At 46.2% G+C, this 26602-nt stretch overlaps 2 protein-coding genes across 8 annotated transcripts; one reads left to right on the plus strand and one right to left on the minus strand.

Annotated features, from left to right (window-relative positions):
* Positions 1 to 3170: 3170 nt before the first annotated feature.
* Positions 3171 to 17107, minus strand: uimc1 (ubiquitin interaction motif containing 1). 6 transcript variants are annotated; one of them, XM_084940998.1, is made up of 23 exons: positions 17017 to 17107; positions 16666 to 16741; positions 15151 to 15260; positions 14939 to 15017; positions 14692 to 14813; positions 14168 to 14324; positions 13938 to 14089; positions 13254 to 13859; positions 13011 to 13053; positions 12824 to 12921; positions 12569 to 12687; positions 11961 to 12159; positions 11158 to 11262; positions 11029 to 11084; positions 10748 to 10917; positions 10430 to 10491; positions 9648 to 9738; positions 9266 to 9571; positions 8179 to 8254; positions 7990 to 8092; positions 5397 to 5445; positions 3655 to 3688; positions 3171 to 3529 (listed from the first exon to the last, which is right to left on the minus strand). In XM_084940998.1, the coding sequence occupies exons 3-23, from the start codon at positions 15238 to 15240 to the stop codon at positions 3361 to 3363; spliced, it is 2886 nt and encodes a 961-aa protein (XP_084797124.1). In that variant the 5' UTR covers positions 15241 to 15260; positions 16666 to 16741; positions 17017 to 17107; the 3' UTR covers positions 3171 to 3360. The 6 variants fall into 6 exon arrangements, with proteins under 6 accessions (XP_084797124.1, XP_084797123.1, XP_084797121.1 ...); XM_084940997.1 differs by having other exon boundaries at positions 13938 to 14092; XM_084940995.1 differs by adding an exon at positions 16063 to 16239 and having other exon boundaries at positions 13938 to 14324.
* Positions 17108 to 17148: 41 nt separating this feature from the next.
* LOC146379670 (uncharacterized) lies at positions 17149 to 26239 on the plus strand. 2 transcript variants are annotated; one of them, XM_084941001.1, is made up of 5 exons: positions 17149 to 17909; positions 23548 to 23762; positions 24532 to 24649; positions 24735 to 24894; positions 25137 to 26239. In XM_084941001.1, the coding sequence occupies exons 1-5, from the start codon at positions 17391 to 17393 to the stop codon at positions 25148 to 25150; spliced, it is 1026 nt and encodes a 341-aa protein (XP_084797127.1). In that variant the 5' UTR covers positions 17149 to 17390; the 3' UTR covers positions 25151 to 26239. The 2 variants fall into 2 exon arrangements, with proteins under 2 accessions (XP_084797127.1, XP_084797126.1); XM_084941000.1 differs by having other exon boundaries at positions 24735 to 26239.
* Positions 26240 to 26602: the final 363 nt, after the last annotated feature.

The following is a 26602-nucleotide window of genomic DNA, read 5'->3' on the forward strand; positions in this document are numbered from 1 at the left end:
TGTGGCTAGAGGTGGCTCTCTCCTCCTCGCTGCTAAGGATCATTTGGCACATGTGCTGAGCTGCCCTGGATCTTTTCATTTGTTGTGTAAGGTTTGTGGGGGGGGACCCTGCACGTTTCCTCACATAGGATGTTGGTGCCATGCATGTAATGTTTGAGTTTCTTTTGTGAGCTGAGGATTAGCACTTTCTTTTCTTTGTTTTCCTCTTAGAGTAAACCTCAGCTTAGTTCTGGTTTTTGTCTTTTTGGTATTTTTCTTTGGCACAACCGAACAACCTTTCTCCCCCACATTGTTGTATGGCTTGGAGACATTGTTTTTTTTTTTGAGGAACTGCCCAAAAAAGCTCTTATCTGCTACAACACTTGTACCGACTTATTGGAGTTGTTGGGTTAACTCCTCCCGCCAACGAGAAGGCGTAACAACCAGACTTTGGTTTTACTCTCTGTGGTTTTATTGTCCAGCAGCCCGAGGAGGCAGATGTTCCCGTCTGACGAGGGTCGAGTGTTCCTCGAGAACGTGAAGAAGTTTGTTCGGTTTTAGTTTAAAATTGACACCTGGAAGCAGCAAATACGATAAAACGGCCGGACTGCTGTCTCTAAGTAAAACAATAACAGCGCTTCCTTCCCTCAGGCATACTTCAACTCCATCCAACCACACCTCCGTCTCCCACCACCTCCTCCACTGAGGCGTTCTAGAGCCAGCTGCCACTAGGACGCGCCCACAACACCTGAGGTGCCCAGACGTATGAGCCTGAATGTCCGAGCTTTCCCTGTGATCCCAGCAGGACGGGAGACGGTTATCCTCGAGATGCAGCTACCGACCCCACCTGGAGTCGGGCCTGGTGGGCTTCAGGAGCTCGAGCCGAGCTGCCAGAATACAGAAGCGTTAACAGTTTTCCAGCTTTTCTGGAAAAAACAAATGTGTTTCATAAGAAAATGAGCAAGAAAAACCTGTGAACCAGCTGACTTATTTCAGTACACAAACGTCACATTTCACCTTCATCCTGTGAATATTTTCAGAGTAAAAGCTCTTAAAGTACACACACCGATATTCCTGCATATATAAAGTTATATACATCTCATCATACATCGGTCAGGTCACAGCTGGAGCTGTCAGGTGTGGTGGTGTATGAAGAACGTGACTCACTGATGTGTTACTTATCGTTGAGCAGTTCGGTGGTTTCTTTGTCTCGTTTCAGAGAACCTGTCCACTAAATAAACCCAGGAAGTTGCAGAAACAACGGCTCCACCTGTGCTGCTCGTTATTCTAAGAAGCTCATTTCTTCATCCAAACTTAAGTTGCGCCTTTATTCTTTCTAAACTTTCGCCTGGTGGTGCAACTCGCTCAGCGTTGAGACAGCGAATGTTTCAACACAGCGGCCACAGAATGCTGCAGAGGAAACTGAAACCTAAGGCTGGAGCAAATGAACCTGACGACAGGCCGTCTGGGGCCTCCTGAAGGTGCAGAGATCGTGTGAAGGACGAACGATGAAGGACACGAAGTGTTCGGAGTTCAGCGCAGTTCATTTAAGTCTGTTTTCATCAAAGAAATGGGAAGAGGTTCGATTCATTTCAAGTGTTTTGTGGCCAAAGAGGTGAAAATGAGGCAGAAAGATCTTACAGGACGGTGATGTTTTCAGATAACTCATCAGTGCTGCGTTCACTTACATCAGGAATAATCAGTAAACTGACTTTCACTGCAAAGTAAAAGAGAAACTCTCAGTGTTCAGACACAGGACGAGTCAGTGCAGAACAGGAACAGGAAACACTTGTTTATGAGATTTTATAGAAAACATTCACAAAAATATTGATTTTGATCATTTTTGTCTTGTGAAGACAAACAAGTCAAAGCACTTCTAGTTTTTCTTTCTTTAAGCTTCAGTTTGGAGGCTGAGTAAGAATAATGCACATTACACTGCACTCGAGGCTCCAGCGGTGACGGATTTTACAGACAGCCTGTTCCTCAAAGCTAGGGGGCGTGGCCTCTGTGACTGACAGGCTGCTAGCAGGACTCCCTGAACTGGGCCTCTGCAGTGTGTTTGTGCTGTTGAGCCTTTTTTAAATTATTTGAGAACTAATATTTCATGCTAGGCGTTTATTCAGTGTACTACTCAGCAGGTACCGTGTCTGCTGTTAAACAACCATGCAAGGGCTAGCTTGCCAACAGCGGGTGAACAGGTTAGCAGCCAAAATGGTGACGCTGAGGCCTCAAAACCCAGAAACCAGCGAGTGACATCACAAGCCTTCGTCCATCTTTGATCGAGGAAACAATGCACAGAGCGGGACTCGACTGAAGCACCGACACTGTTAAATACTGTTGAGTTCACCTGTGGAGCAAACCTCTCTAACCGTGGTGTCCTCTGGTTTACAGGAAGTCTTCGATGTTACTGTTACGTTACAGGAAAGTGAGGTCTGGATGCCGTGGCGTGTCACTCTCCTGGAGCGATGACAGATGCAGTTTGGTGCTGTAGTGTCATTTCTGAGCCACGACGGAGGAAAAGACTGGTCCAAAAGACACCTTCACCCAACCAGCTGCAGGCCCGTCTGTCTGATGCTGCTGAGGTGCATCAACTGTGATGGCACAACACCCTTGCTTGAGGGCACACCGGACTTTCTGCTGTGTTTTTCTTGGGTAATCTAGGAAACTCTGAGCTGCGCTGACACAATCACTCAGTCACGACTTCAGCACAGCCACATTCAGCACTTCTTCCTTCAGTGACCTCAGAGGTCACCACGCCGGACCACCTGCCTCCATAACCAGCCTATCCTTCTCTGGATGACACCCAGAGAGCTCTGAGGGCTCCCTCTTCTCCTCCTTTGTCCAGACCACGTCAGCCTCGCCTCTCTAACCTGAGGCGTCCCTCTGACGGACTCATTTCTAATCCCGCCCATCCCAGTCGCTCGGCAACACAAAGGTGTGTCAGAGCACGGCGAGCAGAATGTTCACCGAAGGCCAGCGCACACAAGCAAACCGAGTGAAACGATCAGCTGAAAACTCGACTGTACTGTGAGGGTTTATGGGGACTGACTCACTGCCGCCTCATGTGGCCACTAGAGGAACTGCAGGTTTCGGTACTTTGGTTTGGCCTCACCTGTAAATGCAGTGAGCAGTGCCTCAGCGCATCTAACCCGCTTTTTCCACACGAGTATCCATGACGACGGGACAGAAAATCAAAGGCAGAAAATCCAACATTTAATTTCATTTCATGTTTGAGCGAAGCTACAGTAACATAAAGGAAATGTTCATGAAGAGGTAGACTGAGACATCTTCAGCGTCAGCCCGACGCACTTTCAGCACTCAAAAGTTCGATCTGCAGAAATGTCCTTCAGCCCGCTGTAGGCTCCAGTTAAGGCTCCGCCCTCATCGGCGTCTTTGGTACGGCTTCTTGGCTCGCTGCTGTTTCTTGAAGTCGATAAGGCAGTCGGCGGCTTCTGAGATGGGTGTGAAGGACCTGATGGGAGAGTTACTGACCCTGAATGCTGACACTTCCTCCTCGTCATCATCATCATCCCGCAGATCGATGACATCACTGAAAGAATGAAGACAGAGAAGATTTCAGGCGTCTAAAACTTGAACAAACAGGGTGTAGCAGGAAGATTTCAGGTGTCTTTACAGCTGGACTTCAAACCCAGAGCTGTTTTAAAGGCGCCTTACCCGGGCAGGACTTTGGATCCAGACGGGCCAGCATCTGCAGAAACACAGCGAGGCAGGAAAACGTGACTTTATGAACCCTGATTCAGTGGTGACATCACATCAGCAGGACAACAGCTTTCCCCGTTTCTAGAAACATCCCGACCATGTGTCCCTGACTTTTAGAAACGGGAACGTTGATAACAGAAGAACAAAACCTGGAGCTTCATCTATAATCAGTCACATCAGAGTCTCAATAATCATCATAACAAAAGACTTTATACCAGAACTATCAAAGTCTCCAGTCAGTAACTTCATCTCAGGGTTCAAATCTGTGAGAAATTTCTTCGCGGTGAACCTTCGGGAGGCCAGACTGTTTGATTTAGGACGCCTGTGAAACACGAGGACTGTAACTGAGTCCTGCTGCTGAAACGTGACGAGCAGCTCATCACTGCTCAGTGAAGCGCGGCTCAGTTTGGTGAATAAGTTAAATAAAGAGATTATAATTTGACTCCATCCCAGTCTGAAGCCTGAGCGCTGAGCGTTTAGCTTTGGATACGTTTATCGTGGACATCTGAGACTCATTCCTCGTGTTTTCCTCCCTTTAAACTCGTTAGACTACACTGCAACAAGGCCAAGGCCGGCGCGGGCCTCGCCTCGGAAAAACAAATTCCAGTGAGAACAGAAACAAAAGACAAAGTCTGACAGCGAGACGCTCCGCTCTGCACGAAGGCCACGGCGAGTTGTCGCTGAAGATGTTTAACGGTGACTCAGACTTTTGGGTTTTCATTTAGCTCCAGTGATCTGCAGAGAGCAGTCGGGGCTCTGGCATTTTTCTCCCATCAGGAGTCTACAGGCGGAGGCTTTCATTTTTGAGCATCCTCCTTTACATGTCACTTGTGTGACCTTCGACCTGCTGACAGTGCTGTCATAAAGAAAAACGAGGAAGCAAAGACAGATATGAGCGTCAGACGCCCTCTGGTGGTCAGAGTGAGGAACTGCAGCCGTCTCAAACCGACCTCTCTGCTGGAAGCTTTGAGCTCACAGGAACGTCTCATCAGTGTTTACTCTATTTTACTTTTTCTCTGTTTTTTATCATCATTGTTTTATTCTGTGTAAGTTAAAGAAAAGCAGAGAAGGCTGATCTGAAAACAGAATAAATTAAATCACCTAAATAAACTCATAATAATAACAATAATACATACAGCTAATGGTCCGACAGGCTTTTCTTTGTCAGCTCGTTTCCACTGAATCAAACGCTCACGCGGAGCCTCGGGCTCTCTGACATCACATCAGCAGCATCACACGATAAATCGATAAATGAGATTTCTTCACCACTGCTCAGAATAAAAAAAACCCCTTTGAACAGTAAATTCAGCGACGTTCCTGCAGGCTGCTTTATTGGGGGCGTGGCTGTAAAAACATGGCTGCCTCAGACCGTCCAACGACTCTGTGCTACAAACATGGTGATTTCAAATTTGTTATTCAGCAACTATTAGCAGGTATCTGTGATACAACCATGCAGTCAATCATACAGCATGCTAACAAAGCTAGCTAGCATTAGCCGATAGCTTAGCACTCCACGCTCTCATCTGAATCTGGCAAATTCTGCCTTCAGGAAACCCCCCCAAAAAACAACGACATCAAATGACAAACCACCGTAATGGGGCTACATCCATCTTTTATATACAGCCTTTGCTTTTTTTTATCATTCAGATTTTTGTGTTCCAGAGGAAGAAAAACAAAGAGCAACAACGATGACGTACCCGAGTCTCTGCTCTCCGTCTGATCCAGAGCCAGCAGCAGATTTCCCCTCTGCAAGATCAGAAAACAACAACTTTTAGACATCTTTAAGTTTCTTTACTGAACTTTTACTCTTTTAACACCAACAGTCGGCACTTTGAATGAAACTCTTCAGCTTTCCAAGCAGCTTCTCTTCTTCGTCACCTGAGCTACGATGTCCCTGTCTGTTGTCTCCTGCTCTGTCTGCTCTGCTTTTAACCAAAAAACAATAAAAACTAAGTTTAGGAATACAAAAACAAACGCCTGCTGTAATTTAGGATCAACAGGTGTCTGATTTCAAAATAAAAGCTTGCTGCTGTTACACATTTTCCTTGATGTTTCTCCTGGAAAAATGCCACGAACATCCTGCTTCCTGTCAGACCGTCACCTGTGGATCTACACCGCCAAAGCCATCTGGCAAAGGGGGGTGTCAAACATAAGGCCCGGGGTCCAGAGCAGGGCTGCCAGAGGGTCCAATTGGTCCTGTATTTTCATGTTTTACAATTTTTACTGCTGATAAAGTCCTCACCGCTCACACTACAACACAGTAGTAGGGCTGGGCCATATTATACCGTTCACGGTAATACCGGTACAATGTTAGGCAACGATAAGAAAATTATCACGACAGGATATGGGTAAAACGTGCATGCGCACATGGCCGAAAAAGCACGGTGGTAACGGAGAATGAGAAACGGATGAACCAGAATTGGTTTGTAAAGAGGGTGCCACTTCAGTGGTGTGGAACTGGTTTGGTGTTTGTCTGTCACATACCCACCAAAGCACTTTTTTTTTTTAATAGAACATGCAAGCGGCCGTCGTTATTGCCGTATTTGTCGGACTAAGGTGCTCGTAAATCTGGGAGTAATCTGGGTCCTAAACTCCGTCCGCTTCAGGTCCCAAAGTCAAACGAGCACTGCAGCATCACTGAGAGTTAAAAACTGTCTAAATTCTTTCAGGTGGCAGAGCAGGTCAGCCACTAATCAGAAGGTCGGTGGTTCGATCCCAGGCTGCCTCCTGGCTGCATGCCAAATATCCTTGGGCAAGATACTAACCCCATGTTTGCCTACTGGTGGTGGTCAGAGGGCCCGGTGGCGCCTGTGTCCGGCAGCCTCGCCTCTGTCAGTGCGCCCCAGGGTGGCTGTGGCTACAATGTAGCTTGCTATCGCCAGTGTGTGAATGTGTGTGTGAATGGGTGAATGACTGAATGTAGTGTAAAGCGCTTTGGGGTCCTATGGACTAGAAAAGCGCTATACAAATGCAGGCCATTTACCATCTTTAATAAAACGATCAGTGTTGCTGCTTTACCAGGTGTAACTATGAAGTTTAACATCCAGGTATCCATGAAAACAGAATTTATTACATTTAACCAAGTTAGAAGTTAGCAGGAAGTTAACAGAAGTTAGCTCGCTAATTTCGCTAGTTACCTATGCATGAGATAGCATGTTCTGACTGACGAGATTTCTGAAAAAATTCAGAAACGTACAGCTCTGCTTATCAGTTCCAACATAAATGAAGACAGAAAACTAAACAGCAGTGACGTTTGTAGGGTTACTGAAGTTGGGCTAGCTGGTATATAATGATGTGCTACGTGATCGCTAGCGACACAGCTATGTTAGCATAGCATAAACAGTGAAGCTGGAGGATGAACGCTAACACTTTTCCACTCAATAAAAGTTAACGTGAAGGTTCCTGATGGTTAGAGACAAATACAGTCGCATGGCAGGATGCTGTAAACAGACCAAACTTCAGTCAGGAGAACAACTGAGATAATCCATCCACATTACGAGGTTAGTCATTAATATACTGCAACAACATGGGAATAGAGCAGCTGTGGTAGAATACAGCATTAATGAATCAATGGTACAGAAGTGGAGGAAGCAAGAAGAATGAGTTGAATAAAGTTTGATTTATCTGACTGCTTTGTTGCCTTATAATCTCGTGCACCTTATGGTCTGAAAAATACGTATTTGACTTTTTTATTTGGCACACTGCAGTTTAATGTTGCAAAGCTCCTCTTTTTAATTTCAGTGGATATTATACATGGTTATGCTCAGGATATGTCAGCCCATTTCTACTGGAAATGCCCTTTGGTTAAACTTTCAGCAAGGAATTTGCATTTGCACTGTTAAATTTTTATATAGCTTTAATGCACATAAAAAAAACAGCTGCTTGTTTAAGTGAAAATAAATGGGTGTTTTTTGCGCTCGTAATGCTGTGGGGTTGTATTTTGTCTCGCATCAATTATATCGTCATTTATAACGCAAATTTTCAAATGTATATCGTGATAAATATTTTTGGCCATATCTGCTCTGCACAGTAGCATGTTTGGTTTTCTATGACTTACTATAGAAATTAAAAAAAAAGTGGGTCCAGAGTAAAAAAAACGAAACCAAACCAAGATAACGAGCTAAAGTTTCACTGAAACGAGCGGCTCAAATGTGCCTGCTCTTTCTTTGTAAACAGATTTGAGTTTACACAGTGAAAAAAAGGCTGATCGCGGTTTGTTGCAGACTAAACTGGCGGACTGTCTAAGCTACAAGCAGACAGGTGTGTGGTTTCAGAGCGTCGCCGGCTTACAGCTGCAGTCTTGGATCCGTGGTGCTGGATGCAGAGCTCGGTGTGTCGGCTGTAGTCCTTCAGAGGCACGGCTCTCTGACAGATGTAGCACTTCTCCTGGTTCCTGTTGGATTCATTTAGAAGAAAGCAGCGAGTCAGAAAACAAAGAGCTCTTGCGGCTAATGTAGACATTGCCGCAGACACACCTACCTGCCAACGTCAGCGCCGTCATTTGTGTCTTCGGCGTTCGCTCTGTGTGTTCTCTTCCTCTGAGTCTTCCGTGACACTAAAGAGGAGAACAAAGCTCCGACTGAAACCACAAATCAAACCACAAAATGCCACATCTGACTCTCACCGGTGACTCATGTTGTAATTCCCAGTTTGGCCTGATGGTGGCAGCGTTTTGTCACTGTTAGGACACACTGATACAGAAAAGCGTCCAACTAGCTTCAATGTGAAGGTTTGGAATAAAAAAATCTTGAGAGAACTGATTTTCTACCTGTGAATCACTCCGATAATCTAACGCCCACGCTCGCCACGCTCGCCACGCCCGAGTTTGACACAGCCTGAACTCCAATTTCATTCAAAACGTGAAGCACTGTGTTCTTTATATTTGGCTGACGCAGAATGAATCATCATTTAAAACCATCACACAGGACGAGGTGGAGGACTGAGAAGCTGATAGTGGACACTCCGGTTTGATGGATTTTGCTCTCAGTGCCAGTGCAGCTTCCAGCAGAGCCGCGATCGGCTCGGATATACGAGACGCAGCACAGAGCAAAGTTTTTGCTTCTGAATATGTCTGAAAGATTTCCACGATGACGACAAACCAAAACAAACGTCCCGATCATGGAAGCTCGGGTTTATGATCGCAGTTTGCTGAACAACAGTGGAACTTCACTATTATATAAAAGCTTCTTTATTTTAAATGTCTGTTTATTCTATGATTTATTTAATTTCTATTACTCCTTTATTCCTCTGCTGAGTTCTTCTTCTTTTTTCCTATTATATAATTGATGTTACTGAGTTACTCTGTGGCTGCTGTAAGACAAAATAAATCATCCTCTGTCATCTACAGGGCATGTGTGATAGTTAAAGCATCTTTCCGATCTATGAACCTTCAGCAGTGTTTTATCATTTTGTTCTTTGACGTCTTTCTTGTTTTTCTTCTTCTGTGTTTTCTTTCATCTCAGATTTCTCTGAGCTGTTCTTGTTTCTCCTTTTTCGAGCCGCTCGCTGCGTTTGAATGATTAAAGTTCCTGAAGAACTCTGCGGATTTTAAAAAAAAACAACTCACCTTGTATGTAGTCGACCTTGGGCCTCCTCTCCTCCACGACTGCCACCTCGCCGTCGCAGTACGCGGCGTGCATCTCGATCCTGCTCGCGGGGAAGGACGCTTGGCAGAGCGGGCAGTCGACGGCGGTCTCGGGGCTGCGGGGGACGACGGCCGGCTCCAGCCCAGGCGACGGCGCTTGGTCCTTTATCTCCTCCACATCTGGATCCCCTCCGTCCTCCTGCACCTCCTCCCTGCTCGCAGGCTGACCGGCGCCGCCCTCGCTGCTGCTGACGGGGACGTCCGCCTCCATCTTTTCACCTGTTGGAACTGAGGATAAATGACAGCTTCAGCTTCTTAAACACGCAGCATGGAGGGTGAAAATGGAGCTTTTCTGTCTGATTACCGTCGGCCTCCACCTCCTCCACCTGTGGCTCGCTCCTGGAGGGAGGATCAGCGTGAAGGATCATCTGAATCTCCGGATTTTTAGCTGCAGGCTGCGGACAAACTTTTCACATTATTTCAGCACTTTAACACATTATTTACTGACTGCTGCCACACACAAACCCACCCAGCACCTCCACCTGCTGCTTGTACAGCTCAGGGTCTCGTGGCTCTGAGGAAGAGAACATGCAAACTCACAGAGGTGGTGCTGACCTGTGGACTTGAACCTAGAACATCCACAACGTGAGGCATCAGTGCTAACCACTGCAGCACCGTGCTGCCCTGAAAACTCTGCCATAAGGCGTCAGGACCAGTTGCTGTCAGAGTCGGCCAATCAGCTTTAACGCAGTTAAATCAGAAAACGAGCTCAGATATAAAGGATGAACACACACACACGGTGACGTTCATCAATGAAATCGTCACTGTGACGGTGCTGCAGGTATCTTCTCTAACACCATCCATTTACTAGCAGACAAGCTCCACGCTCTTATTTTGAAAGTCTAGTTGCTGCTAATCAGTTGAAAGCAGTCCTTCCTGTCAGACTCAAACTCCACCGTGATGGAGAGCAGCTGCTGACGGCGGTCCCAGTCTGCTCTGCAGGTCCTGCAGCACGCGACGAACCGGAGGCTGAGCAGAGCGAGGACCGCCAGCTGCTCCCGGGTGGAGGAGGAGTCAGCTGGGACCTGCAGTTAACCTCCTGACTTCCTGTCTGGGAGTTTCTCCCGCACACCTGAGCAGACTCACCTGATCTTCTGCGTCACACACCAGCGTCACGTCCTGACTGCTGTCGCCGCTCAGCTGCGTCTCTGAGGTCACATGAAGAATAACGTTATTGGAAAACACAGATAATAAAAGCACACAAACATATCACAGCATCATTGTTCACTCCTCTCACTGCATTCAGGTCCTTTACACTCCCATCAGCCTCAGCGTCTCAACTTCCTGATTAGAGATAATCTGATGAGTTTCTTCTATTTAAATAAACTAAGAAAATTCAGAAAGTCTGAAGAAAAACGTTAAACTCAGGCTCAGGCGTGAGGACAGGGGAGACAAAATCCTTACCTGGACAAACCTCACAGTCCTCAGCGTCCATCGGTTCTTCGTCTCCATCCTTCTTCCCGTCCTCCTCTTTGTTTTCAGTCTTCGTTTGCTCCTCTTCCTCCTTCTTCTCCTCCGCCGTCGGAGTATCAGCAGCTTCATCCTGAGTTTTGCTCCTCAGCCTGAGACCTCGTCTGAAAGCCAGTTTGAACAAATTGAACGTTCCTCGTCAGATCAGACGGAAATCTCCTTTAACCTCCAAACACGAAGCAGACGCCGCTTCACGGCCGAAAGCAGAGTTTTACCTGCGAGCGGCGTGACGCTGAGGCGATCCAGCGGGCAACTCGTGCGACGGCGATTTCTAAAAACATCACACGTGTTCAAACATCTGGAACAGAAGCAAACAAACGTAATCTTCTGAGACATCTTTGTACCTCCGTTTGCGGCAGGACGGCCTCGCCCCACTCCGCCTTCCTCAGCAGACGCCGCTGAGCCCGTTTCAGAGTCTTCTCGTAAACCTCCATCTGAGCCACGATCACCTGAGCGGCGACAGGAAGGACGAGTGAACACACGCTTATGATACTCGGGTCAACATTCTCCGTCACACACGCATCACGTTACCGATTTCACAGTGACTCAGATTTGATTTGATTTTGACATTTTTAAGAGTTTAAAAACAAACAAATTTATTTTACACAATAAAATAAATTTGACACTTCATTAACTTAAAAAAAATCCCTGGACTTCATTAAAGCTGCTTTGCATGATTCACAGCTGAAAATAATCCTTCTTTATCCTAAACAGGGGCTTCTGCAGCCCCTCGGTTCACCCTCTGTCGCCGCCTTTTATGATTTTGTTCTGATTGGCTGTCCCTCGTAAACAGCAGATGGCGGGGCTTCTCTGACTGACAATAGCCATACCCCCCCTCTGTGACATCATAAAGTTCCACAAGTAGAAAAAAAACTGTAAACATTTCAGGGATTATTTGTAGACACGCTGACTTCACATTTGAAACGTCGGCCATGCTGATTTCTGTCACATCTAAGACCAAAACTACATTTAATTACTGAAAGAGTCACTAATTATTTTTGCAGAATGTCATGCATGAAGTAAAAGAAAGCAGCGAAGCCTCGTCCTGATGTCAGAACCATGACTGTCTTCTAACAGTTTACGGGGTTTGTGCTGTAAACGTGTAAACGAGTCCGTTATAAATGATCGTATTCTGTAGCGTGACCACCTGCGTGTACGTGTCCGGGTCGAGGCCTCGCGGGCAGAAGGGAACGCCCCAGTAGTAGTGAACCGTGGTGGAGTCGGCGGACTCTCCAGAGCCGACAGAGGAGAGCGTCCTGCTGCGATCAGGCCGCGGCTCCTCTGTGCCGGACTTGGAAGAAGTTTCAGGTGAAGTTTGTCTGTTGGAGCTGCTCTGAGGACGCAGGCTGGAAACAGACAGAGAGAGGAGACGGAAACTGGTTTGCATGATTCGTTCTGCAGCAGGACTTCACTGTCCTGTCTGTGTGTGCACAAATGTTACAGCTGGATTCAAGTAACGTGTGCACAAAACCCACAGGCCCGTGTTTACTGACTGTATTCAGGCCACGCCTCCTTTGTTTCTAAGGAAACACTTCCATCTATCCGTCCGTTCAAGCAAAGCTTCCCAGTCCCTCTCGGGGGATCTCAGGGTATTTCTAGGCCATGAAAGACTTCTAATATCGCCCAGCTGGATCTGCCTGGATAACCTCGACAGGGAGGAGGCGCTGGGACGAGCATGAACCACCTCAGGTGACTGAGGGTGGGTGTAACGTAGGCTGTGAGACAGGTGAATGTTATTTCAGGGTTGAAAAAGACCTGCAGTTTGATCCAGTCGCCCCTGAAGAAGCAGCCACGTGGTTCAGGGAGGCCGCCGGGCTCTCCGCCTGATGAACTGACGTCTCCTCTGGGAAGACGGGGCTGGGAGAGCCGGTCGGCTGCAGGAAAAACAAAAAAGCAAAAAAAGACATTTTTAAGATGATGTGACAGAGATGAAAACATCGCCCGTCTTCATCTGCAGTCTGTGTGGACGAGCTGAGCTGTGTTCTTGTAGTAAAATGATCAGCTGTGTACCGTGACGTCCTCGTCCCCGTCAGACCAGACTAGCGTCATATCGCTGGTCAGCTGACTCTCGGGCGGGTTCGGGGCTTTGGCCCGCCCGCTCAGCTCGTCTGCATCGAGGAAATCCAGAATAAAAACACCGTCAATAAAAACAGACACAGTCCACACAGTCCGAAAGCAGAGCGAGCGACCTTCGTACCTGACTCGGACGCTTTCAGCCCGTCCAATCGACTCTGACCGTCCTGCAATAAAAAGCAACAAAAATAGAGAAAAGAGTCTGAAAAGTCAAATAACTGAGTGCCCAGTGTGGATCAGTGAGGCACACGATCGAGCGACTCATCGTGACGCTTTCAGAGAATCCACGTAAACGTATCGAGCGTTCGGCTTTCTGAGGGAAAGCGCGCTCTGACCCTGCATGCAGCACTGCGACCTCTGAGCTCACCTTCCTGTTGGCTGGAGGACTCTCGCACCTCTGCTCTTGCAGTCCGAACACGGGGCTCTCGGAGTGGGCGTGGCTCGGCTCGGCCTGTCCTCTGTTGGGACTTTCTGGGAATGCTAACCGTTCTGATGGAGGAATGCCGGGGCTTCGTGGGAACACGGGGGACGTGGGTCTCGCGGAGGGGGTTAAACTGTCCTGAGAAGAAAACGTGAATCCTGAGTTTTCACCGTCTTGGCTGCGCACGGCGTCTTGGGGTCTGGGGGCGCTCGGCGACCTCTCGTGCTGAGCGTTCCTGCCAAACACGGGGCTTTTAGCGCACTCGGGGCTCGGCTCAATCTCGTCGCTGTTGTTGGGATCTGTACCAGACAGGGCGGGGCTTTTGGGACATGAGGCGACGTCACTTTCAGGGAACGTCGGGCTCTCGGGACGAGGGGACTTTTGGGTGGTGTTCGAACCATTCTGAGAGCACAACACGAACCCGGAGCTCCTGCAGGTGTCCAGCAGGTCCTGGCTCAGCCGGCCGATGCGGACCTCCGCCCGGCAGCCCGTCAGTGGAAAGACGGGAGACCGACGCAGCTGTGAGTCCTCGATCTGCGTGGAGTCGGAGCTCTGGGAGGAAACAAAGAGATGAACCTTTAAACGACTTTTCTGACGCACGTTTCCTACAGATCGCAGACGACGACGAACCTGCGGCGAGTCGGGGAGAGCCGGCAGAGACTCGGAGCTGCAGGGAGACGCCTGAGAGTAGACCTGAGTCTGCGACAAGTCTGGCATCTCCGGCAGAGGACTCCCCGCTTTCCTCTTCCTCTTTAAATTCCCGTTGTCACCGTCTCCAGATCCTGCTGGAACAAAGAAACAGTGCCTTTCATATTTATTTCCTGGTGTGAAGTCTGACCTCAGATGGACGCCGGTGTTACCTTGAAGGCAGCCGTCCTCTGAGGCTCCTCGATCGATGGCGAGCGTTGTCTTCCCGTTCGAGTACGCTAGTTTGCGGCGGGAGCAGAGCCTGAGGGAACCGTCGGTGGGCTGAGATGGACTCTTGGGGGTCCGGCACGCCTGCGTCTGCCCGACCATCTGTGAGAGGAAAAGCAGGAACATCTTTCTCTGCATTCATTTGTCTGTTTGCTCTGATTTGTTTATTTACTAAGATTAGCATTGTAATCTGTGCTGTTCTGTAGCTTTTAGCTAAGTTTAAAGAACATGACTGAAACTCTCAGAAGCGCATAACAGGTTTAGAGGACGACTCTCATCCTGGCGGTAAAAGTAAACCATGCTAATGTCAGGATTCACGCAGATCTGTAACATCGTCTTAGAGAAGAAGAGCCGGCGCTCTGCAGAGAGGCCCTGATTGGTGCAAACTGCCATCAGCTGCTGACCGACAGGTAAACAGGACAGAAATAAAACCCAGATGCGTGCACGCCTGCTTCAGCTCTGTACTCACGCTCTCCTTGATGGCCCTCATCATGGCCTCCTCCTCCTCTTGCTGCCGTCTGAGTGCCGTGGCGCTGGCTTCCTGTTCGCTCAGGCGCAGAGCCAAGTCCATCATCTCCTCCTCGGACATCTCTGCAAACACACACACAGAGCTTCATCACCAAAGTCCTGCTTACACCCTCAAAATGAAACACGTTCAGCAGTTCCTGATCCTCCCGAAATGCCCTGATTCCACCTCCATGCTCCTGCTTCTGCACCTTTAGGTTTGGATTTGCTCTCCCTCTGCCGTTTCTCCCTCGCCATTGACGTGGCGAGCAGCGACGTCGAGAGCTCGTCCTGCAGAGATAAAAAAGGACAAACAGTTCTGATGTTGTTTTTCATGCGGCTGCCAGATTATCAGTCAGATTTTACTGATCCTGGTTCCACGAGAGCGACCTCACGTTCATTCAGGACGCTCGCGTTTCTTCACCTGCTCGTCTGCAGCGTTGTCCTCCTGCGAGTCCTCCTCCTTCTGGCTCTCAGAGGCCACGTCAATGAGCTTTTGCTTCCTCAGCGCCATCTTGCTCTGTTCCTGAGTAACTGCAGCCAGCAGACACACAAAACTCTAAATAATAAACCAACCAGCCGTAAAATCATTGAGTTAAAGTTATTAGTAATCATCTTTAGATCCACTGCTTCCATAAACACGTAATAAAACATGTGGCTGCCAAGCTCCAAACAGGGTTTTATTAACACGTCGTTTCTGATCTCAAATATCACCACAGTCCGTAACATTAGGATCCACCCAACCATTGTCTTCTGCTCCAATCATCATTGGATTGGTAAAGTCGATAATTGGTCAGATCACTTTATCCTCCAGCACAGTCCGAACTCTCTGAGGAATCTTCAGAAATGATTCTCCAAGCGTCCTGAGGGACATTCAAAGCTCTTCTTTGGATGTTTCTGTTTTTTGTCCTGTTCTCCATCAGAATGATCTCACTCTGCTTCAGGGATGTTGAGGTCCGGGCTCTGTCGAGGCCGATCTGTGACTGATGGTGTTCCTCAGGCTTCTCCTGCACTGGCAGTGTGTTTGGCATCAGCCTCATGCTGAAAAACGAAGCTGCTGCCAGTCAGATGTTTCCAGACGGTACTGATGGCGTGTGGAAATCTGACCGCACTTTCATAGAGTTGATAATTCAGTTTTGATGAGATCAACACACTGATTGAAGGACAGCAGAGACCACGACACAGCCTCCACCATGTTTTACAGACGGCTGTAGACACTCGCTGTTGTAGCTCCCTCCTGACCTCCTCCACACATTCGGACCATGATTTTGATTGGTCGCTCTACCAGACCTGTGTCCATTAATGTTAAATCCAGTTCAGGTGTAATGAGGCATACCTGTTTCCCTTCTTTAAGAATGGCTTCCTGAGAGCCATCCTTCCCCTGAGACCACTCCTGATGAGGCTTCAGTGAACAGCAGATGGATCTCTCAGGTCTTCTCTCTGAAGGACATGACTGTCACCTGCTGTTAACACCTCTCACTTCTTCTGTCCTCCACTCGTCTAGCTTCCTCCTCTTTGTTAAAAACACACAGCACACCATGCTGAGATATACCTAGTTTCAGCTAATAGTTCTTTGGGAATCACCTTCCTGGTTCAAACATACTTTCCATACCCCAAACTTTGTTTTTTTTCCCCCACATTTTTTGATTTTAAATGTAAAGAAAAGTCCCCAATGGAGTAAAATCCCAAATAATTATGAGTGGTGGCTCAAGACTTTTGCACAGCAGCTGAGAAAACAAACATGAATGTGTGATACGAGTCTGAAGTTTGCTTTGATGGTCACGATTAAATAATTTAAGTTTGTGATTGTTCAGCGGGATTATTTAAAGGGTCAGTTCACCCCCAAAACACGAAGCTTTAATCCTTCGAACCGCTTGTTGTTTCCGTCTTTAATAACAAACAGCAGAATGAATGACAGCCCTCAGGCCACGCCTACTACCTGCTTCACCTGATGATGGTGGGTCTCCTCCTCCTCTTCTCCTCCGTCATGCGGTGGGGCCTGAACAAACTGCCCTCTGCGTTAACACAAAAACAAACAGAGGCGCGTGAGCGGCCTGAAACATCGCACACTGGACGTAACGTTTGCTCACACGGCGCGAGGGCAGCGGTTGATATGGAAACAAGCTGACTACACGAGTCAGCGAAAAGAGGCCGTTAAAAGTTGGCGCTTTTCGGTTTTCCCGCAACTAAACCGTGACGCTACAGAGCGGGTCGGCCTGCCGCTCCTGCCCGGCACTCCGAGCGGCTGAGGCGGCGGTTGAAGGCCAGCGCTCCGCTCACAAACACTCACCCAGCACTTTTCCTCACTTTCGCGGCGCCATGTTTGTTTCTGTCCACCTCGTCACGTGACTGCGACGTCGGCGGGGCCGCCGCTGTCCACGATGCCTTCACGGACTGTCGGTGAACACAGATTCCTCACCTCATGTTCCTGATGTCAGAATTTCAATTAGAGTTGATTTATGACAATAAATGAATTAACAATAAATAAATAAATATAACATAAAACGAAGAAAAATGTAACTTAAAATTAAAATGAGTGTCTGTTTGTCTGTTCGCAAGATGAAATGCTTGATAAACTCTTGAACTTCCCCTTAAACCTGTAAAAATTAACTTTCATTTCTTGGTAACCAGCTTCAGTTACTGGGCGTGGTCCTTACAGTTTTTATGATCGCCACCACCCTTCATCTAATCATGGAGAAGCGAAAAAACAGCAGAGACTATAGAGAATATTTTGTAAGGGGTGAACACTTAAAGCTGAAAGAGCTGAAATCGAAAGCTCGACATTCCTACCTGGATACGAAAAGGAAAAAATACCTGTTCAAAAATAAAGAATGCATCCCTCCGTACCCCCGGCCGGAGTTTCACGTGTCTCATGTGAAACACGACACAGAGAGAGGGTCACTGTGCTGGATCTGGAAGGATAAAGGCTTCAAGGATCCACACGGAGGCTTCAAGGACCATGAGGAGCCGTCCCTGGTGTGGTGGAGTCTGGCTGTTGGACCAGAGGAGATCCGGTCAGCTGAGAGGAGGCTCCTGAAGAAGACCTTCCCGGAGCAGGCCCGGAGGCAGCAGAGCTTCCTGAGGAAGTTCGCCTCCTCTCCAGCCTTCAGTGAGAAGTCCAGGTATGGATCGTACCGCTTCACCTTCACAGTGCAGGAGGTGCTGGAGGCGTACAGCGAGCAGGTACGGACTCCTTCAGTTTAAATTTAAAACACTTACTAACATTTGATAATGCTGTTTTATTACAGCAGACATTGATGAGACGCCTGCTGACTCATTACAAACTGAATTTTATTTATTCAGAAATACATTTTTTAAGTGTTTAGTTCAGCCACCACCTCCAGCCCGCCAAAACTCTGCTGACCACGTGCTTACTGTCACAGTGTAGATCATTATTATTTCAGTTATTACAGTTTTTAAAATTTGATTTCGTTTTGACTTTTTTGTTTTTAAATCATTTCAGTTTCAGGAAGTCTCCAGTTCAGTTTGCTTGTCTCAGTTTAGTTTTTATAGTTTGAAAATGTTTCGTTTTCATTTAGTTTTATTAGTTTCGGTCTCAGTTTTAGTCTTTATGACTCATTATTGTATTTATTGAAAAGACCCGAGAAGATGTAATTTATCTGCATAGATATTCAAATATAAGGAGAAGCCTCATAAAAACATCCATCTGACCTGATCAGGCAGTTTGTGATTTTACCAGAGTATTAAATCATGACACAAAAACATTTCCTTTGTAAATTTATTTTACTTTAGTTTTTCATGTTCATTAAATTTCCTTTCGTTAAGTTTCAGTTTGTTGTATATAAGGTCTAATTTTTGGTGTAGTTTTATTACCGTGTAATAACCTCGGTGTAGAGGTGAGTAAACGTCTTCCTTACATTTTGCTTCCAACAGCCAGACTTGATTGTGATATTTAAAGAGTCCTACAGATTTCCTGACGCTCTTTCAGAGTTTGTATTTAGACATTGGCTGCTTTTTCACTCATTCTCAGTCTGGTCCTTGTACCTGACCCCAAAGCACCAAACACATGGTGTTTGCTCGCTCTGCGGTAGAGTATCACTTCCTGTTCCTGCTCAAACACAGTGGTGTTTCTGAGTAGCTTATTTGCTTAGCAATTTAATTAACAACTTTTAAATACATTCTTCTTTCATAGTATAATCTTCACGTGCTTCATCCGAAGCACACTTTCTGTGTACTCACTACCTAATTTATAGCCAAAGTATTCACTCACTGTCTCTGTACTGTTTCGCTAGCTTAGCTTAGCTCGTAGCCGACTCGTTAGCACCATGGCTACTTCACCTGTCCCTCCTGCACTTTCTTGCTCATTGTGTCAGATGTTTAGTTACTCCTCGGCCTCCTTTAGCAGTAATGATATCTGTAACAAATGTAGCATATTTGCAGCTCTGGAGGCCAGGATTACTGAATTGGAGACTCGGCTTCGCACCCTTCATTCACCCGTAGCTAGCCAGGCCCCTGTAGCTGGTGCAGCCGAAGATAGCGTAGGCCCCGCTAGCTGTTCCCCGCAGACCCCAAGCAGCTGGGGAAAGAGGGCGGCTGGGTGACGGTGAGGGGGAAGCATAGTCCTAAACAGAAGCCCCAGGTACACCACCAACCCGTTCATGTGTCTAACCGTTTTTCCCCACTCGGTGACACACCCGCCGGGGGTCAAACTCTGGTAATTGGTGATTCTGTTCTCAGACATGTGAAGCTAGAGACACCGGCAACCATAGTCAATTGTCTTCCAGGGGCCAGAGCAGGCGACATTGAAGGAAATTTAAAACTGCTGGCTAAGGGTAAACGTAAATTCAGTAAAATCATAATTCACGTCGGCAGTAATGACTCCCGGTTACGCCAATCGGAGGTCACTAAAATCAATATTGAATCGATGTGCAACTTTGCTAAAACAATGTCGGACTCTGTAGTTTTCTCTGGTCCCCTCCCCAATCAGACCAGGAGTGACATGTTTAGCCGCATGTTCTCCTTAAATTGCTGGCTGTCTGAGTGGTGTCCCAGAAACGATGTGGGCTTCATAGATAATTGGCAAACCTTCTGGAGGAAACCTGGTCTTGTTAGGAGAGACGGCATCCATCCCACTTTGGAGCTCTCATTTCTAGAAATATGGACAAATTTATTAAACCCCCCAAAATATGACTATCCAGAGTTGGGACCAGGAAGCAGAGTTGCAGTCTTACACGCCTCTCTGCAGCTTCTCTCCTCCTGCTACCCCCCCAAAAACCCATCTCCATAGAGACTGTGTCAGCTTCCAAAAAGACAAAAAACAAACTAAAAACCAGCAACAAACAACTTAAACATAAACAATCAAAAAGAAAGAACAATACAGTATCCACATCTGAACCAAAGAGTAAAACAGTGAAATGTGGATTATTAAATATTAGGTCTCTCTCCTCCAAGTCTCTGTTAGTACATGACTTAATGATTGATCAACAAATTGATTTACTCTGCCTTACAGAAACCTGGTTGCAGCAGGATGATTATGTTAGTTTAAATGAATCAACACCCCCGAGTCATTCTAACTACCAGAAACCTCGAAGCACAGGCCGAGGGGGCGGTGTGGCAGCAATTTTTCACACCAGCCTATTAATTAATGAAAGACCAAGACAGACTTTTAATTCATTTGAAAGCCTGATGCTTAACATTGTCCACCCCAGCTGTGAAACTCAGAAACCAGTCTTACTTGTTATCATCTATCGTCCACCTGGGCCTTACACAGAGTTTCTGTCTGATTTCTCAGACTTTATATCTAATTTAGTTCTGAGCTCAAATAAAATAATTATTGTGGGTGATTTTAACATCCATGTAGATGCTAAAAATGACAGCCTCAACATGGCATTTAGTCTGTTATTAGACTCAATTGGCTTCTCTCAAAATGTAAAAGAACCCACCCACCACTTTAATCACACTCTAGATCTTGTTTTAACATATGGCATAGAAACTGAACATGTAACAGTGTTTCCTGAAAACCCTCTCCTGTCTGATCATTTCCTGATAACATTTACATTTACAATAATTGATTACACAGCGGTGGAGAGTAGATTTTATCAAAGTAGATGTCTTTCTGAAAGCGCTGTAACTAAGTTTAAGAATATAATCCACCCACTGTTATCATCTTCAATGCCCTGTACCAACACAGAGCAGAGCAGCTATCTGAACGCTATCCCAACAGAGGTTGATTATCTTGTTAATAATTTCACCTCCTCACTACGTACGACTCTGGATACTGTAGCTCCAGTGAAAACTAAAGTCTCTAATCAGAAGTACCTGACTCCGTGGTATAATTCTCAAACACGTACCCTAAAGCAGATGACTCGTAATCTGGAGAGGAAATGGCGTGTCACAAATTTAGAGGATCATCATTTAGCCTGGAGAAATAGTTTGCTGCTTTATAAGAAAGCCCTCCGCAAAGCCAGAACATCTTACTATTCATCACTGATTGAAGAAAATAAGAACAACCCCAGGTTTCTCTTCAGCTCTGTAGCCAGGCTGACAAACAGTCAGAGCTCTGTTGAGCCAACCATCCCTTTAACGTTAACTAGTAATGACTTCATGAACTTCTTCACAAATAAAATTTTTATCATTAGAGAAAAAATTACCAGTAATCATCCCACAGATGTAATATTATCTACAGCTACTCTTAGTACCATTGATGTTAAGTTAGACTCTTTTTCTCCAATTGATCTTTCTGAGTTAACTTCAATAATTACTTCCTCCAAACCATCAACGTGTCTTTTAGACCCCATTCCTACAAAACTGCTCAAAGAAGTCCTGCCATTAATTAATTCTTCGATCTTAAATATGATCAACCTATCTCTAATAATCGGCTATGTACCACAGGCCTTCAAGCTGGCTGTGGTTAAACCTTTACTCAAAAAGCCATCTCTAGACCCAGCAGTCTTAGCTAATTATAGGCCAATCTCCAACCTTCCTTTCATATCAAAAATCCTTGAAAGAGTAGTTGTCAAACAGCTAACAGATCATCTGCAGAGGAATGGTTTATTTGAAGAGTTTCAGTCAGGTTTCAGAGCTCATCACAGCACAGAAACAGCTTTAGTGAAGGTTACAAATGATCTTCTTATGGCCTCTGACAGTGGACTCATCTCTGTGCTTGTCCTGCTAGACCTCAGTGCAGCGTTCGATACTGTCGACCATAATATCCTATTAGAGCGATTAGAACATGCTGTAGGTATTACAGGTACTGCACTGCAGTGGTTTGTATCATATCTATCTAATAGACTCCAATTTGTGCATGTAAATGGAGAGTCCTCTTCACACACTGAGGTTAATTATGGAGTTCCACAGGGTTCAGTGCTGGGACCAATTCTGTTTACAGTATACATGCTTCCCTTAGGCAGCATCATTAGAAGACATAGCAAACATTTTCACTGCTATGCAGATGACACCCAGCTCTATCTGTCCATGAAGCCAGATAACACACACCAATTAGTTAAACTGCAGGAATGTCTTAAAGACATAAAGACCTGGATGGCCGCTAACTTTCTGCTTCTTAATTCAGATCAAACTGAGGTTATTGTACTCGGCCCTGAAAATCTTAGAAATATGGTATCTAAGCAGATTCTTCCTCTGGATGGCATTACCTTGGCCTCCAGTAACGCTGTGAGGAACCTTGGAGTCATTTTTGACCAGGACATGTCCTTCAACGCACATATTAAACAAATATGTAAGACTGCTTTCTTCCATTTGCGCAACATCTCTAAAATTAGAAATATCCTGTCTCAGAGTGACGCTGAAAAACTAGTTCATGCATTTATTACTTCCAGGCTGGACTACTGTAATTCATTATTATCAGGAAGTCCTAAAAACTCACTGAAAAGCCTTCAGTTAATCCAAAATGCTGCAGCAAGAGTACTGACAGGGACTAGAAGGAGAGAGCAGATTTCTCCTGTTTTGGCTTCCCTTCATTGGCTTCCTGTTAAATCCAGAATTGAATTCAAAATCCTGCTCCTCACATACAAGGTCTTAAATAATCAGGCCCCATCTTATCTTAATGACCTTGTAGTACCATATCACCCTATTAGAGCACTTCGCTCTCGCTCTGCAGGCCTACTTGTTGTTCCTAGAGTATTTAAAAGTAGAATGGGAGGCAGAGCCTTCAGTTTTCAGGCCCCTCTTCTGTGGAACCAGCTTCCAGTTTGGATTCGGGAGACAGAAACTATCTCTACTTTTAAGATTAGGCTTAAAACTTTCCTTTTTGCTAAAGCATATAGTTAGGGCTGGACCAGGTGACCCTGAATCCTCCCTTAGTTATGCTGCAATAGACGTAGGCTGCCGGGGGATTCCCATGATGCATTGAGTTTTTCCTTTCCAGTCACCTTTCTCACTCACTATGTATTAATAGACCTCTCTGCATTGAATCATATCTGTTATTAACCTCTGTCTCTCTTCCACAGCATGTCTTTATCCTGTCTTCCTTCTCTCACCCCAACCGGTCGCAGCAGATGGCCCCGCCCCTCCCTGAGCCTGGTTCTGCTGGTGGTTTCTTCCTGTTAAAAGGGAGTTTTTCCTTCCCACTGTCGCCAAAGTGCTTGCTCATAGGGGGTCATATGATTGTTGGGTTTTTCTCTGTATCTATGAAGCGCCTTGAGGCGACTTTTGTTGTGATTTGGCGCTATATAAATAAAATTGAATTGAATTGAATTGAACCAGTGCTGCAAAGATTATAAATCTGTGACCAGCCTTTCACGAAACAGTATGACACCAACAAAGACCTCTGAGTTGAGCACTTGTCACATCTCTGCGTGGTGTGCAGCGTTCCCTCCACTGAAACCTGTTTATTTGTCTCCAGCTTTGCTTCGGTGCTCTGCCCGTCTTGCGAGTGTTCAAGACCTCCCTGTACAAACAGGAAGTGATGTATACTGTGCTGGTCCATAGCCCGCACAATGACGGGCGCTTCTCCAAGTACCCCAAGCTGCCCGATGACGACTCGAACGCCGTCTGTGCTTACAGACGAAAAGAAAACATCTTCATCTGGAGACCAGAGGCCATGTGTGGGACACACAAGTAAGAAACACATAAAAATTTCCATGGAGTCCACCGAACCACACACTCACTGCCAGTTTATTAGATACACCTTCTCGAACATCTAATCGTGTGGCAGCAGCTCAGTGCATCTAGACATGTAGACATGATCAAAACGACTGAAGCTGAGCATCAGGATGGGAGGGGGAAGGTCTGACCCAGAGTGTGGCATGGCGGTTGGTGTTTCAGGAGCTGCTCATCTGCTGGGAGTTTCCCAGACAACTGTCCTCACACGACCACACTGTGCCATCTTCTGATTGGCTGCTTCCAGCAGAGTAACACGCCATGTCACACAGGCCAGATCATCTCAAACTGGTTTACTGAACACAAGTGTTTGTAATTGATGTCATGCCACTCCAAGTTTAAACACATTTAAAAAATAGCTGCTATCTGATTCAGAATCAGCTGATTTGTCTGTAATTTGTAAAATAACTTTATTATCGTTAATGAAACTTACTAACACATGTGGACTCACGGTGAGAAGATGATGGTGAAAGGAGGACCTAGTTCCTGTGCCACAGACAGTACGCGGGTCCAGTTTTACTGAAACTGTGATGTAATTCAGAGTTAGTGAGAGACAAACACTGATGCTGAACAAAAACCAGGCCGTGACTTCAGGACACTCAGAGTGTCTTTACACGCAGCCGCACAAGCATCAGGTTCAACTTCAGCGCTGACCTGAGCAGCGTCAGTGAGGTGCAGTGATGCAGTTTAACCTCTGTGGGCTGATTCAGATGCTGCTTCCTCTCAGGTATGAGCTGAACTACAGACCTGAGGACAACCTGATGGAAGCCTGGGGGCCGATTAAGTACCCAGAGTATTATGTCTGGGATCACGTCGCCCTCGCCCTGCATGTGGAGAGCGGAGAGGTACGTTCGCTCAGATCTCCACGTCGAGCATTGCTACAAATCCAGCTGCACAGACGTGTTCATTTATCCTCTGTTTCTTTTTCAGGTGCTGAAGTTCGACTCCGATCGACTGAGACAGAACCTCAAGTTCTGTGAGCGAGACGACGTGACCATCGCACCGAAATTCTACTTTGATGATTCTGAGGAAGCTCAGAGCGTTATCGAAAGTCTGTGGCCCGAGTCGTCACTGGAGAAGAATTTTGCAGGTAATAAATCAATAAAACTCTCAGTTACAAACGTTAAAGTTATATGACAGAAACTCAACTCCACATAGTTTTTATTACGTCAGGCAGCCTGTTTATTTCTGCTGGAACATTTTACCATTGGAGTCTATGGGGACTGAACCAGCCTCTAGTGGTCGCTAGAGGAACTGCAGTTTTCGCTCCTCGAGCGTTGGCTTCATCTTTCCTCCATCTCAGTTCGTCCTCTGCCTCTCTCCTTCTCACAGGTCTCTCTCTTTAGGGGAAGAAAACCCCACAGCAGTGTTAAAGAAGCCTGCAGACTCGGTGCTGTGAGGCAACGATCGGGGTTTAACTTCTGCAAACTTTTCCTTTTTCCTTTTTTAAAGAGACCAAACGTACACACTGCTGTGCAAAAAGCTTGAGGCACCTCGATAAGAAGCAAACTAGTGAGAAAGCTGCTTAAAGTGTTATTGATGCTGTCAATGATAAGCCGCGCTGCTGAAGCATCAGCGCCTCTGTGTGAGCGCACTGTCACTGTCAAATCATCAGCAACACTGGACATTGTCACTCTGTCCTGTCTGCAGGAGACCAGTCTGCAAATTTAAGATTAGAAGACATTTCAGAAAGTAAAACTATATACAGTATTATTATTATTATGACTGTTACTGTAGTTATTTTTATGGGTGCTGTGTGAAAGTTAGGGTGACCACCTTTATTCTCAGGAATCCTTCTCCAGGCTTCCTGAATTCATTCAGAGCTCTTCTTTGTATGTGTCTGTCTTTTGTCATGTGATGTGTGATTGTTGGGGTTTCTCAGTATCACTGTGAGGTCTTTACCTCGCAGTGTGAAACACCTCGAGGTTACTGTTGTTGTGATTTGGTGCTAAAGAAATACAACGATATATCACACTGCTTTGAAAATGCTGATGTTTCCTCTGAGGAGGCCGATCCACGACTGACGGTGTGTTTGGGATCATTGTCGTGCTGAAAACTGAGACTCTGGCCAATCAGATGCTTTCCAGACTGCTGGTAACAAAGTGTCTGAAGATACAATTTAAAACAGCTTCTTTGATTGGTCGTCTGTTACGCGTAAACACGACACTGGTTCATGTGGGTGGGGTTTCTCCACTTCTATGCTCCATCACGGTGGAGGTTATACACGTAACAGTGGAGGGGCGGAGACAGAAAAACTGCTTCACATGCTTCGCTTTTGCATTTTATTAGTTGATTTCAGATATACGATTTCCTGTAATACCGCAGATACATAATTATGTTCCTGTGGGTATGAACATGTATGATTATGTGTTTTTATGCAGCTTCTCATGTTCAGGTGCTTGAATTTCACACAGATTTCTACGTTTTTTATGCAATAAGACAATAAAGTTCTTTTGAATCTGAATCTGTGTATTTATTAAGAGAACAATTGTACAATTAATTATAAACACAAAGGTTAGTTTATTTATATTTCTAGAGCTTTCTAAAGCTCTGAGACATATTAATCTATTTTGATTGACCCCACCTTGAGGTTGGACCTGTGGGCGGGGCTTGTCAGAGCCTCTCATGGGTTTACCACACATAGCTAAGAGCACCCACCCTTCTCTGGCTCCTGGAAGGTGCTCCATGTGGGGACTGGGCTGTGACTGGGAGGAACGACCTACCTGATCTCTGAGCTCTGGAGGTCGACGGTACCGGCAGGAGAAGCAGAGTGCAGCTCGAGCAGCAGCTGAAGCAAA

This window comes from Perissodus microlepis, chromosome 10 (assembly GCF_051167445.1).
Source record: "Perissodus microlepis isolate ML-2025 ecotype Zambia chromosome 10, ASM5116744v1, whole genome shotgun sequence".
Lineage (NCBI taxonomy): Eukaryota > Metazoa > Chordata > Actinopteri > Cichliformes > Cichlidae > Perissodus > Perissodus microlepis.